Source organism: Topomyia yanbarensis, chromosome 3 (genome assembly GCF_030247195.1).
Source record: "Topomyia yanbarensis strain Yona2022 chromosome 3, ASM3024719v1, whole genome shotgun sequence".
Classification (NCBI taxonomy): domain Eukaryota; kingdom Metazoa; phylum Arthropoda; class Insecta; order Diptera; family Culicidae; genus Topomyia; species Topomyia yanbarensis.
The window spans coordinates 119,927,905-119,940,640 of NC_080672.1; the positions used below are offsets into that span (position 1 = coordinate 119,927,905).

At 38.7% G+C, this 12,736-nt stretch overlaps 1 protein-coding gene across 5 annotated transcripts in view; it reads right to left on the reverse strand.

Annotated features, from left to right (window-relative positions):
- Window positions 1-12,736, reverse strand: part of LOC131693108 (protein transport protein Sec16A) — a 42,358-nt gene that overhangs the window by 11,392 nt on the left and 18,230 nt on the right. For 3 of the 5 annotated variants that reach the window (XM_058980659.1, XM_058980661.1, XM_058980660.1), the window contains exons 5-12: window positions 12,440-12,712; window positions 11,882-12,072; window positions 11,563-11,816; window positions 10,647-11,504; window positions 10,446-10,577; window positions 9,978-10,133; window positions 9,394-9,915; window positions 8,924-9,148 (exon numbers count right to left, since the gene is read on the reverse strand). In XM_058980659.1, the coding sequence (XP_058836642.1) occupies window positions 8,924-9,148; window positions 9,394-9,915; window positions 9,978-10,133; window positions 10,446-10,577; window positions 10,647-11,504; window positions 11,563-11,816; window positions 11,882-12,072; window positions 12,440-12,712 (2,611 nt within the window). The remainder of the gene's footprint in view (window positions 1-8,923; window positions 9,149-9,393; window positions 9,916-9,977; window positions 10,134-10,445; window positions 10,578-10,646; window positions 11,505-11,562; window positions 11,817-11,881; window positions 12,073-12,439; window positions 12,713-12,736) is intronic. The other 2 variants (XM_058980663.1, XM_058980662.1) reach the window with 2 other exon arrangements.

Consider the following 12,736-nt stretch of genomic DNA (forward strand, 5'->3'; position numbering starts at 1 on the left):
AATATTCTTCTTTAGTCCCTAGATATAGCCTCATAACCTTTCTTGATTATTTAGCCTAAACTTCCCTTAAGGGGGTCTAACAATGCAAAAATAAAATTTTTTTTTTTTTGATTTCTTCGGATTTCTAAGATAAGAAAAATATGCTTAAGAAAGGATTTACTCGAATTCAATTTGGTTCGTCTGCTAGAGCCCATCAAACTACCAACTATCAATTTTCACATGAAGCTGATAAAATCGGGGGCTGATAAAATCGAGTCTTCACTGTACTACCTAATAAACCATGCTTTACAGGTCGCATCGCTTGCTTGGAGCGAATCCTAGACCTTATATCCTTCCAAACGACCAACTCCGCGACACCTATGGAAGAGCCTGAACGATGGAGATGGGGCGGCCGGCAACGATGGCTATCATGCTGTTGAAGTTTTAATATGGGTCGGATTTGTATCAATTCCTACTTACCACTTCCTAAGCAACTCTTATTAGATAATCAGCAGTCAAACATGATGAAGTCAGTGTGCAATCCGCCAAAATCATCGTCACAACGCAACGCAACGCAAGTACAACTTTTTGCGAATCGAGTAAAAGATCGAAAATTACAGCGCTCCAACCGAGGCGATCTAATTTGAAATTTTAAACTCGATTATCACAAAATGTAGTTTTAGTAATGAAAATGCTTTACTCGACTATATGGGAATGGGGCTAGCGCTAAAATTTGAAATTGAGGTGACTCTCACTATCTGGGGTAGAAACCTCGTGGACCGGGGACCAACGGCTTTACTTCCCTTCCAAAGGAAGAAGTGACCACAGATTTTTTCACCTCAGAAAAATCTCAACGACCTCGGCTTCATTTAAAAATATAACTTTGATGTAATAAAATCATTGCTACATAGCATTAAAAAATCTCAGTTTCCTCAATTTTTTCTCGCAAAAAGATGTAGGTATATGTACCACTTGCATCAATGCGGAGGTAAATCCCAATTTAGCTCCCCAAGGGGAAATTTTTTGCAAGATTAGCGTAATAGCCACAAAAGTTTCGATTCAACTTTGCCGTCATTAGTAAAAAATAAGTAGTTGGGGACGGGCAGAGCGTAGTTGGAAAATCGATTGCCTTGTACGCAGGTCCCCTGGGTTCGATTCCCAACCCCGCACATAGGGTTTCCAAAAAGAGATTTCTCTAACCCGAAAAGAGGCAAATGACCTTAAGGTTAAAACCTCTATAATAAAAAATCAGAACATTTGGAACCGGGATATCAATTCGGGCGAGTTGTTTCAACCGGACACAATTTAATACCTAGCTAGCTACTGAGAAAGACAATTTCAATCCAATCAGGGCGGCCAATTTCCCGATATAAAACGCGAAATAGGTGGCGATAGTGTACGCGACGACCATGACAAATTAATTTGGTGACGTTCCCTCCAGCGCGTTTTTTGGCCAATAAAGTGGCATTTAGTTGTAACTATTTGTCTGTGTCGATTGATCCCAGTTCGTTCATTTCCCCATAGAAAAGGCTGATATTTTGTAACGGAATCGACTCTAAAATTATAACATAGCCATTAAAATTACATCGAACAGCGGTTCTTATGAAAATGTGATACATTTTTGTTTATGTATGCTGAATGCGTCACTCAGCACCCCCCAAATGCTTCCATTTGTACATAGCATTTTATGGAAAAATGCTACAAAATATTGTAATAATTGAGGACCGTTAGGTATTAAATTAACAAACTTTTCTCTATATTGATCACATTTCTAGCAAGGATTTCGTTATAGCAATACAACACGATAGTAACAACTTAAAATAGCATAATTCATAGCCGAAACGACTAGCAAAGTGTCAAAAATGTCTATCAAACGAACTAAGTATTTTACGCGAAGATTGGTTGGGTATACATATTAAGAGTGGTTGAACGGAGAACCGTGAGTCTAATTATGTACGATATGCGAACTATGCTCGTTGGCATGCGTGTTATCATAAATCATATACAATTGAAACATCATATGTCGTTTCAAGCTGTTCTCAACTCTTATTCGATAGTTTTCATGACGCCACCCGCGTTACGGCTTGATAGAGCCAAACTGGTTTCGAAGGAGGTAAATTGTGGTTGTCTGAGGTAAAAAAATCAGCAAACACCATCAAGTGATTGTTAGAGTAGAATATTCATATAGAATGTAGGAATTAACTTTATTATCGTTTCAGATAGTAGGATATTGCTAAATACCCGGCCAAATTTTTCTCAACTGAACACGGAAAAACATTGCTCTGACTCTAAATCAAATGCTTGAGGGAAAAAATCATTCAACAACGTTAGTTAGCAAACAATCTGACAAAACCCACCTAACATACCAATATATGAAAATCAAATAAATAAACTAAAGACGCACTTAAACTACTCCAACCCAAACTCAATTTTCCTTCGAAAATCAACATCCGTAATACCCATGAAGATATCGATATCCCCGTCAAATTACATTTCCTTTCCTCTAACAATCGTATGGATATAATCAGGTATGCACAGAACTATAGTTACTATTGCATAAAAAGATTTTATTATATTAGCCACCTATGATAAGTGCGGTCATTTGTGCTATCCCGAATAGAAATGTACAGTAACAAAACCTTGATTTTCACTGTGACAGTACAGTATTTTTACAATAATTTACAGTAAGTTTTTTTTGTTATGCTACAATACAAAAACAATAAACTTTAACGTTTTTATAGTAAATTTCAATGTAAAATAAACTTTTACAGTGAAAAAGGGGGGGGGGGGGGGTGGTTATGTATCTTAACATTTAAAAAATCAGTTTTTCTCCATAATTTTTTTTCTCGAAAACAGTAAAAGTTTAATGTAAATGCACTGTATCAGTTTTTTGCTGAACAGTGAAATTTATTGTTACATGAAATTTTATTGTAAATCTACTGTGAGAACTTGGCATCGAACAATGTTGAAACAGTAATAACTATAATATTTATTATTTTATGATTGTTTGTAGGGTAAATGCTATTGTAAAATTCTATCCGGGATGCTAGATCAGTCCACTATATTAAGAGTGTTTAATAAAAATGTAATACTGCACGTGTCATAAGCGTGTATTGATGACAAAATATGTATGACGCGGTTAAAACCCAAAATAAACAATACAATACAATATGTATGACGTGTCACAATTGCTCACAGAAGATGTCATAAAATGAGATAACATTGCAGTTCACTCAAAAATGGCATTTATCATAAAAACGCGACATGAATAAAATGTTTTACGTTAGGGCTAATCTACATTCAGTTTTTCGGAACTTGATTTTTATGCCTCAGAATTCAATTTCTTAGATTCTGTTTTCCGTTCTTGGTGAAAACGACAACAACAGTTTCATACTTCCATATTTCTCTGAATTCTGTTTTGTTCAGAATATCAATATCATGCGACCATATTGTAAGATGACGTAATGAGTAATAACTCATCATGTTAGTTTTTGGTCCTGTTTTACAATGATATACCTTACCATTTAATCTAAAGCTTAGATCCTTTGCTGTATCCAGAAGTCCACAAGTTCACAGGGCACGAAGACTTTTCAGGTTCCCTTCGACTCGATCAATCTTCCTTGCTAGCTGCACACCTTTCCTCATGCTTGACGGATTAGTTGCGAGAACCATTTTTATCGTATTGTCGTCCGTCATTCTGACAACATGTGTAGCCCACCGCAGCAACCATTCTGACATGTGTAGCCCAACGCAGAGTTTTTCGAAACCCAAATTAGGCACGAATATCCGCCAGAATACGTCCCTAAATTTCTCTTCTATTGTCATAAACGGCTGTCGCCTGTTCCAGTGAGCCCAAATACACTGTGGGAGGTGTAATGTTTATTCCTTAGGATCTTTTGATCTCATGTAGACGCATTTATGACCAATTAAATCCAATCGCCAGCTATGCTAAAAAGCGAAAGTCTGTTCCGAAAAATCATACCACTCGCTTCAATTCTCACTCTTCCTATTACACCTTCCAAAGATATTGAACAGTAGCCAAGAAAGCCGATCACTTTCCGAGATTCAAAAGGAATCCAAGGTGTCCCTTATACTCAGACGTAGCATAGTACTCGATCCATTGTTGCTTGATATTGTCCTATCTCTTACTAATGGTAATAAGCAGCGACAAAGAATTTTAGAGCACAGCCTGTAGGCGCCAGCAAATTGATTGCTCGATGGGACAAACTACTCCCTCCACCCCGTCAAGGTTTCTTCACCCAAATCTTCGAATAGCTCTGATTACTTGATTTAGACCGAAGTCCTTTCTATTTCGCTTATCTCATCAGCTAATCTCGGTTGACCAGTTATTTGTTATGGAACACACATCGTGTTTCCGTATCGGATCTGGTGCTCAGTCGATGCCAAAGATTCCGGTGCTTAGTCGGTGCCAAAGAGTGAAATTGGATTTTATCCAATTTTTTAGGGCGAAATATAGCATAGAATATATCACATTGGCTTGTTAAACCGATCCAAGCTTCATTTTCGCTGGATCTACTTTTCTTGCGAGACTTCACGTTGTTTACTTTGGATGCAACTGCATTGGTAATACATATTGGCTTTAAATGTGCTTGAACCAAAACTGTTCAATCAAATGAAAGCATACATTCTTCATTTCGTCACTTTCACCTGAAAATGTTATTTTGTAAATTTCACAAAACTTTGGTTTTAAACTGTGAAGTCCCGTTCCAATTTTTTCAATTTCAATTTTTTTCTTCGCGATGGTTTAGAGTGAACCCTAAATCCCTTGCACAGACTACTTTTTTGATGTAATAAGCATTTTATGTAAGACTTTATGCGAAAATTTAAGATGACCATTTTCATTGTTATCTTCCCTCTTGAACACCCCCAGTTCTCCATACAAACTGCGGTTTTAATCTGTGAAGCCCCGTTCCAATTTTTTAACAAAACTTTTTTCACCAGGAGTTTCATGGGTCCTCAAATTTTCACCATTTTTTTTCGTTCTGCTCCCAGATCGTGTGTTGAACAGTGTTATCTTCCGGTATGTACAAAACACCCCGGTTTTTAAATGAATATCAAAAATACTGGATCGAACAGAGTTGTGATCGACCGACTTGGTAGTGACGTTGATTTCACAACATTCGTTTCTGTCGCAGCATTCACTCGAAATTCGATTAAGATCTGAATTCGATTCTAATTTCCGGTCATGCCGACTGCGACCAGCTATACCAAGATAATAATGAACAGTGTATAATATCGTTTTTATTTGCTTTTTTTTTCTTTTCCTCGTTTGTTTTCATTTTTAAAAACGAACTTACTGATCAAGACGACTGAAATGAACTGTGCCAGTCTAATATTAACATATTTGCTTGAGAAAAAATCAAGTTGTTCTACCTCAAACAAGAACAATTTTAGATTCACTGTTGAACGAACTTGAACACATAGCATTCTGATCAGCTCTCGTAAAATCTTTCTACTATGATAGTTCGATTTTACCTCATTTGACACAACGCAACGGTCATTTGGCATAATGATCATTCTTGTTTTTGTTTAAATTAAAGAAGTTCAAATCATAGGTTCTTTCGCCTCCTTTTTGGGTTCAGAAAAATATACGGGCTGCGTCCAAGCGAAGACTACATGTCAAGAAGACTGATATCTCTTTCCTTCCCCCATACAAACGAGAAGCGACAGAGGTTACAGCGCCTCTATTGGAGGAAGGTAGGAAGCTTAATGTAAAAGTGTATATGTGTGTGTGCATCGCAATGGGAAGTACCACCTTTACCCGCAAGTGGCGTTGCTGTTACTGTCTCCAGATTTTGGACAGAGTTGCCAGTCTTCTTGATATGCAGTCTTCGGTCCAAGGCAAGTAGTTTACCCTCTACGCTATAACCTCCCTGAACGCTATTTGTCATAATCATTTAAATTTTTCTTGCTGCAACCGCATTGCCACCTCAGCATTATTTTATTTATAGTTTGTAACTGACGATCTATATCCGGAAAAAAATAAACTAATCATAGGCTCTATGGTTAAGTCAACAGGGCAAACGACGATCGTAGATTCGCTTACGAGGGGATCGCATATATGCTTACGAAGGGTTGCCCACGTATTGGAAAAAAGTATGTCAAATGACAACTACAGTGAAAACCCGTTTTTATCAGCCCCTAATTCTGTCAGCTTTTCGACCTGATTTCGCCAACCAGCCAAGATTATGAGGCTATGTATACGGACTAATGTTGAATATTTTAACAGCTTCGGTTTATAAAAGATAATAAATAAATATGCTTTGTCATTGCTCCCATTTTGTCAACCATCCAATACACCAAAGGGGCTGAAAAAACGGGACTTCGGTGTATACCAAATAATAATTGTGCCAAATGACATTATGCCAAATAACTTATGTCAAGCGACTCTACGCCAAATGGATTTATGCAAAATGATCTACCACTGCCCGTTGTATTATCTGAATTTCTTAGCGCTCGTCAGATATCTTTAACCCTTTCCGGCTTAAAAGGGTGTCTCACGTCGAATTGCATTACGAAAAAACGCTGAAGAAAATAACCCATTGAGTATTATCTTTTGAACATTTAGGTAGAAGTAGTTTTGAGTCTATTTATATTTTATCACTGTATTTTTATCGCCGTCGGTTTTTGGAAAATTGGAAAAAATTGCGTCACCCGAGAAGCAACGGGATTTTGCGCAAGCACCGAAAATATATTGAGCAATTATAAAGCAGGCACTGCGGAAGCAACCCAAGAGATCAAATCTGAGAAAAAGTGAGTTTCCGTACAAAAGAAACTGCAGCCAGTGTACAGAACCTAATGATTGGAGTTAAGCGTAAGTTGCGAGCGTACAGTTATGGTATTGAAGTTGAATGGAATAAATATGCCAAAAGCTTACTAATGGGTTATATTTTATTGTCTGAAAGCTTGAAAAGGTGATTTTCTACAGTTTTTTCCGTGATGCAATTTGATGTGGGACACCCTTCAGGGCACCAAAACTTTCAACCATTATCTTCAAAAATAAGAAAATTTCGGTCGCTGGATGATTTTCGTAGTTTATTAATTAGCAAAATAGGCTGGCAAGGATATTCGATGAAATTGACAATAGTTTTTTAATGTTATGAAAGATGTGGTGTTCTCTCTTGGATTATATAACATTCGAAACATTTGAAATAATTTTAAAAAAAACAGCTTCCAACTTAGATGCGTTTTCATATCGTAAATCTTACTTTGTTAGCTAATGAACGATGTAAACTCAGGTTTTTTACGCGAGGGATACAGGCTGCGTAAATGAAAACCACTTAAATTTAAAAAAAAAACGCCAAAATGAAAACCGCGTGAATTTAAAAGTCCGCGTAAATGAAGACCGCTTAAATTAAAGAATCCGCGGTAATGAAAACCGCGTAAATTAAAAAATCCGCATAAATGAAAACCGCGTAAATTCAAAAATCCTCATAAATGAAAACCACGATAATTCAAAAATCCGCGTAAAATATAACGCGCAAAAAACCGCGTAAAAAACCTGAGTATATATTTTTTACTGTTGTGATACGCATAATAGTCCGAAATGCATAGGAAATCCATAGCACATGGGATAGTTATGCTTATAACGGCAGCTTAGTTCCAGATCATATTTGTGGTTATATACACATAGATTAAGTACAAATGCTACATCTATTACAATCTATTTGTCAACAAATGCAGAACTGTAAAAAACCCACTGATGGCTAGAAAGTTAAGAACTAACTAAAATTAAAATCTATAAAATACAGTAGAAAATTCAAAAAATCTTAAATTGTATTCGTAAATTCGTAGTAATGTTTTAGTCTACAAATAAATCCGTTGAACAGGTTTCACTTCTGGTAATTAATGTATAGAATTTCGCGACGCAATCTAGGTACGACCACATGCCAATGTGTTGGTTATGTGATACAATGGAGCGTTATAATTTTTGTTCCATTCAAATAAAATTAAAACATTTTGAGCAAATTCTAATGTGCTATCGTTTCATAGAACCCTCAACCCTGTTGGAATTATTAACTTGTCATGTTGTGCAGTACACAGATTCAATTGCAGAATTTGACGTAACTAATCGACTGATATGGTGAAATATGCACCAAACAGAAATATTACCCGGCTATTATATTCTTAGTTGAGCACAAAATAATAATGACGATGTAATTGCCCAATCGTATAGGATCTTGACTTCTCTCTGCTTCACCCGATTAGTGAAACATTAGTTGGCTCAAATTGGCTCGTCAATTGCGAAAGTTTTGGCATATTTGTGTTCAATAGCATTTCTTTTTCTCAGCACACTATCGAGAGTAGCATTGGTCGGTTCCGGCTTCAAACCCTCCGCATCAAACATTCGGGCACTACCCATTTCACTGTCGGTACTATTGAGACTCAAACTGTGTGTTTCGAAGCGACTACAGAGAGGCTGATCGATTGGGTAGGTCCCGTTGTACACTATGTCCTTTGTGTTGGGAGCCAATGACGTGCGACTGAGACAAGTGTAAAGAAAGGCTTTGGAAGGAGGTAAGTTTGAAAGTACTTTGTTTTGGTGATCTTCGCCCGCGACCGTTTCAGAAGGTTTTACCTTCTTGCGTTTCTTTCTCGTTTTTCGAACGTTTCGTAAAATCGGAATCTGACTCAATAGTCTCGCTTGTGTATTTGCAATCTGTGCCGTGGCAGCAGCAGCTGGACCAACCGTGCAAGAACTGCTATTGGCGTTGAATTTATGTTTTAGCAAAGGAGCCGAATGGGCAATATTGTTAAGATGGAATTGCACTTGTTTGAAGCACGTATTCTGACTAGAATGTTTGTTATTAGCGATTGCAGCTGCGGTGATGGAGGCGGCAGCATTTCTTGTGTATTTGGCGCGGTACTCGTTAGCGGGACGGTATGTTTCCGATAGCGGAGAGCTACTATCGCTGCTACTTACGTAGTTAATCAGCCCGGCGCCACCCGGAATAGTATCGGCGACTGGTTGGAGGGCTGATCTCAATTCACGCGATGCACCATCACCCCCGAGCGGTGCTGGTGGTGAGACGTAGGATATATCGTGAGCTTTTCGCTCGATCTCGCGCGGAGTTTCGGCGATAGCACCCGGTTGTACCGGGGAGGTTTCTCGGCTTGTGGACGAGGACGCGACTTGGTTCGAAACCGGCTGCATTCCAATTTAAGAAATGGAAAATTATGGGATAGAATTTTGTTTTAGGTTAAAGAACAGATAGTTCAGGTGGTTATTGAAACTACTCTACTACAAAAAAGGAAAATTTAAAGCTGATATTAATTTCTGGTATTGTTGTTAATCTCTGTGAGCTATGCAAATTGAGAACAAACCAAAATATACAGTCGCTAGGTAAGGCAAAAACTACTGTTGTAAACATAGCAATTTAATGCACAACTTACCTCTGTACTTGAACCCCAATAGTCGTATGGATTGGCATTCTGCACATCCTGTTGACCAGATGCTGGAACCGGAACAAATATGCCTGGTTGCCCGGGCAAACTGTCGTAACCGTAGGAGTTTTGTTGATCCAAGTTTTGTTGTTGTTGCTGTTGTTTAAGTTGGTTTTCTTCCTGCAATGATGATTGATTGATAGAATCGTATCCTTGGTCGTAGCTTGGGGCTGCCGTCTGATGATCGTACTGCGTTGTCGCTGGCTGTTGTGGTTGTTGTTGATGTAGATCGTACGTTTCATTGTACTGCATGTTCAGCTGGCTAAATTGTTGGTTTATTTCAGCGAACTGTTTGTTGATATCTGAAGGATCCAAACCGTATGATTGCTCAGAACCTTGCTGTTGTTGCTGACGCTGTTGCTGTTGTTGTTGAAGTTCTGCGTTGTATCCAGTGTAGCTGCTATATTTATTGGTGTTGTGATCTTGCGCATCATTAGAATTAAGGTTAACAAAGTTCGAATTGTTCTCGGACTGAAGAAAAAAAAAACAAATTAAAATGACATCTGTTTGTTTTAAAATTAGCGTAAACTTACACCATAATTGCTTAATAATGTACTCAATCGCTGCAACCAAACAGGATCTTCGACTTTCGAGTAAATGTTACCGCGACCAGTGTTGTCTACAGATTCATCCAACGCCTTTTCCAGTACTGGATCATAGTACTTCAAACGATCACCAAGTGTATAAATCTTAAATCAGAATAAAAAGCAATAACATTTGCTTACCACTACACTGCCCATATAAGCATAAGAGTCCCATATGGATTTTTGTCGAAAATGAGATATCTGTTGGATTGTATTCTGTATCACCACTGAATCATATTGTACAAATCAGTTTACCAGGTTTGTTCAGAAAATATCGAAAAAAATACCAAAACATTGTTGTCCCATCCATAAGGCTCAATGAAAAATGTAAATCTTGAACAGCGTTTTTCTCGGCTTGCTGTTTTTCAATATGGGACTCTTATGCATATATGGGCAGTACATTCAACTGTCAGTTACCTTTTTGATGAATGCTGCATCAAAACGGTATGGATCAAACTGAATCTGTTCGGCTATTTGCTCCATGTAAAGCAAACATTTAAGCTGCATTCCATAGTCTAACATTCGGCATGCGAGCAGATATTTATAGTACTGAAACAATAAAAAGTCCCAGGTTAGGTTTCTATTCGTATTCGAGTGATAAAAACTTGTTTAACATACTTGTAGCTCCGAGATTGTGTACCGCTCCTCGTTAAGAGATCGTGCGTACTCGTATATTTCCGTCATCATTATAGATTCGTTGGTGGAGAATTCCCTAAAGTTTCGCTGAAAGTGAGTCGAGCCCAGCAAAATCAACCGCACCGTTGTGTTGGCAGTAATCGTCATACCATTGTCCTGTTTAACGTCAGAAAATCGTCCGAACGCTACATCTGACAGTAAGTAGCAAAAATGTGCCGCGTACAAGTCGCCCCTATTGTACAACGAATCGCCAAGCGTAGTGATAGATTTCTTTATCAGCTCAGGTTTGGCCGAGCTGTTAGAAACTAGCATTGCCAAATGCGGTCGCCAATCGCCCCATTTTTCATCAAGCACACAGCTCACCGCAGAGGGAGTTCTCCCACTGAGCAACTGATACAAAGTTTGTAACGGATCGTTTAACGTGAGTTTGTTGGCGAATTTCATCATCACGTTCGCGTGCTGTCTCGAATCAACTTTCGAGGCAAGAAATAGTGCGTGGCCCCACAGATTATTTTCTGTGGCCCATTCCAAAGCGTCGCTAATGTTACCATATATAAGATAGTTACGGAACTTATCCGTGATCTCCAATTCACTTAGCTGTTCTTTCTTTGGAAACAATAGTTGTCGATCAAGTTCACCGGAGACATTCTCGGCGGTTTCTTCTTCTTCATCATCCAAGCGACCATCACCGTCGGCTTCATGTGGTTTGCGATCGGTGGTGGACTGGGAAGAATTTCTTCCACTGATGTTCGTTGATCGCGCGCTCGTATGGTGCGATTCAAATGGGAACTCTCGCTTGTTATGCATAAGTAGTTCTGAAATGTCCGTGCCGACGAATGTCTGCCATAGCAAATATTTAGTAATATACTATTCTACTAAACATAAAACAAACACTTACTCCGTTCTGCCTCAACAAAAGAATTATATAGCTCCATAGTAACGTGAACGAGCCTCGATTACCGCTAGCTCCAAGAGAGTGAAGACTGTTTATGGAATTTCCTCGGGATTTCACCAAAGTTTGTCCTCCAATCGCAGGCGGACCGCAACGCAGTTGCTCTTCACAAAACTCAATCACAGATTTTTTGTGAGTTTTATCCTTAACCAATGGACCCGGATACGAATGAAACAACTTGCGTGTTGGTTCGTTAGTACCTTAAAAATAAAAGCATACATTAGTATAGTACTAACCCGCACAGCTTCAATAGATTTTGCTCTACCAATGCTTAAAATCTTAACCAAATCGGTAGTACCATTGATGGTCAATCGATTTTTAGCAGTTACCAACAGCCCACAGGAAATGCTGACAATTGGATGTATTTCAGGGAATTTTCGCGGTGTCAAACGCTCCGGTTCCATCTCAGCCATCGCTGTCGGTTCTTGCCGTATCGAGCCATCGGTGTTGTCCAACCTGCAAATGAGACCATAACATTGTTGAAAATATTGTTTTTCGAAACATAAATCCCACTAGATATAGAGTTAGTGTAATTGCCTGCGAAGCTGTTCTTGAGCAATCGAGGTTATCATGAATACCGACTTCTATCAACTAAGAGCACGTTTCTTATGTTTTAGTGTAAGACATGCAAGGTAGGGAAAGGATATAACTCCCCGTTAGTAAGAATCAGCAAATAAAAAATTAAATTCCAGGGCAAATCAAGACGACTTTACAGTTCAAGCATTTGTGTGGAAATAGCATGGCTGAATGTTGAATAGAAAATAAGCACATGAACGTGGAAGAACGAAATGATTAACTAAAGAAAAAATAACTTAAAAAGCACCTTGGCTGGTAATATCCGCTGTCAGTGTGGTACGACCTATCCATGAGTAGCGGTGTAGCACGTTGCTGCTGCTGCTGTTGTTGTTGCTGCTGCTGGAATGCCATTGTTTGCTGATGGTGGAACATTGACAAAGATGCCGGATGACCAGCGGCTTCACTGAGGAAACTTCGATCAAGCATTGCAGATGGTTGCGATTGATTACTGAAATGACGATGATAGTCTTCCGGATTGTACATGCCGGGCTGTTGGAGGAACGGCGTCGTGCGATTTAACCTAAACAGAGAAGAAGGGCCGGAT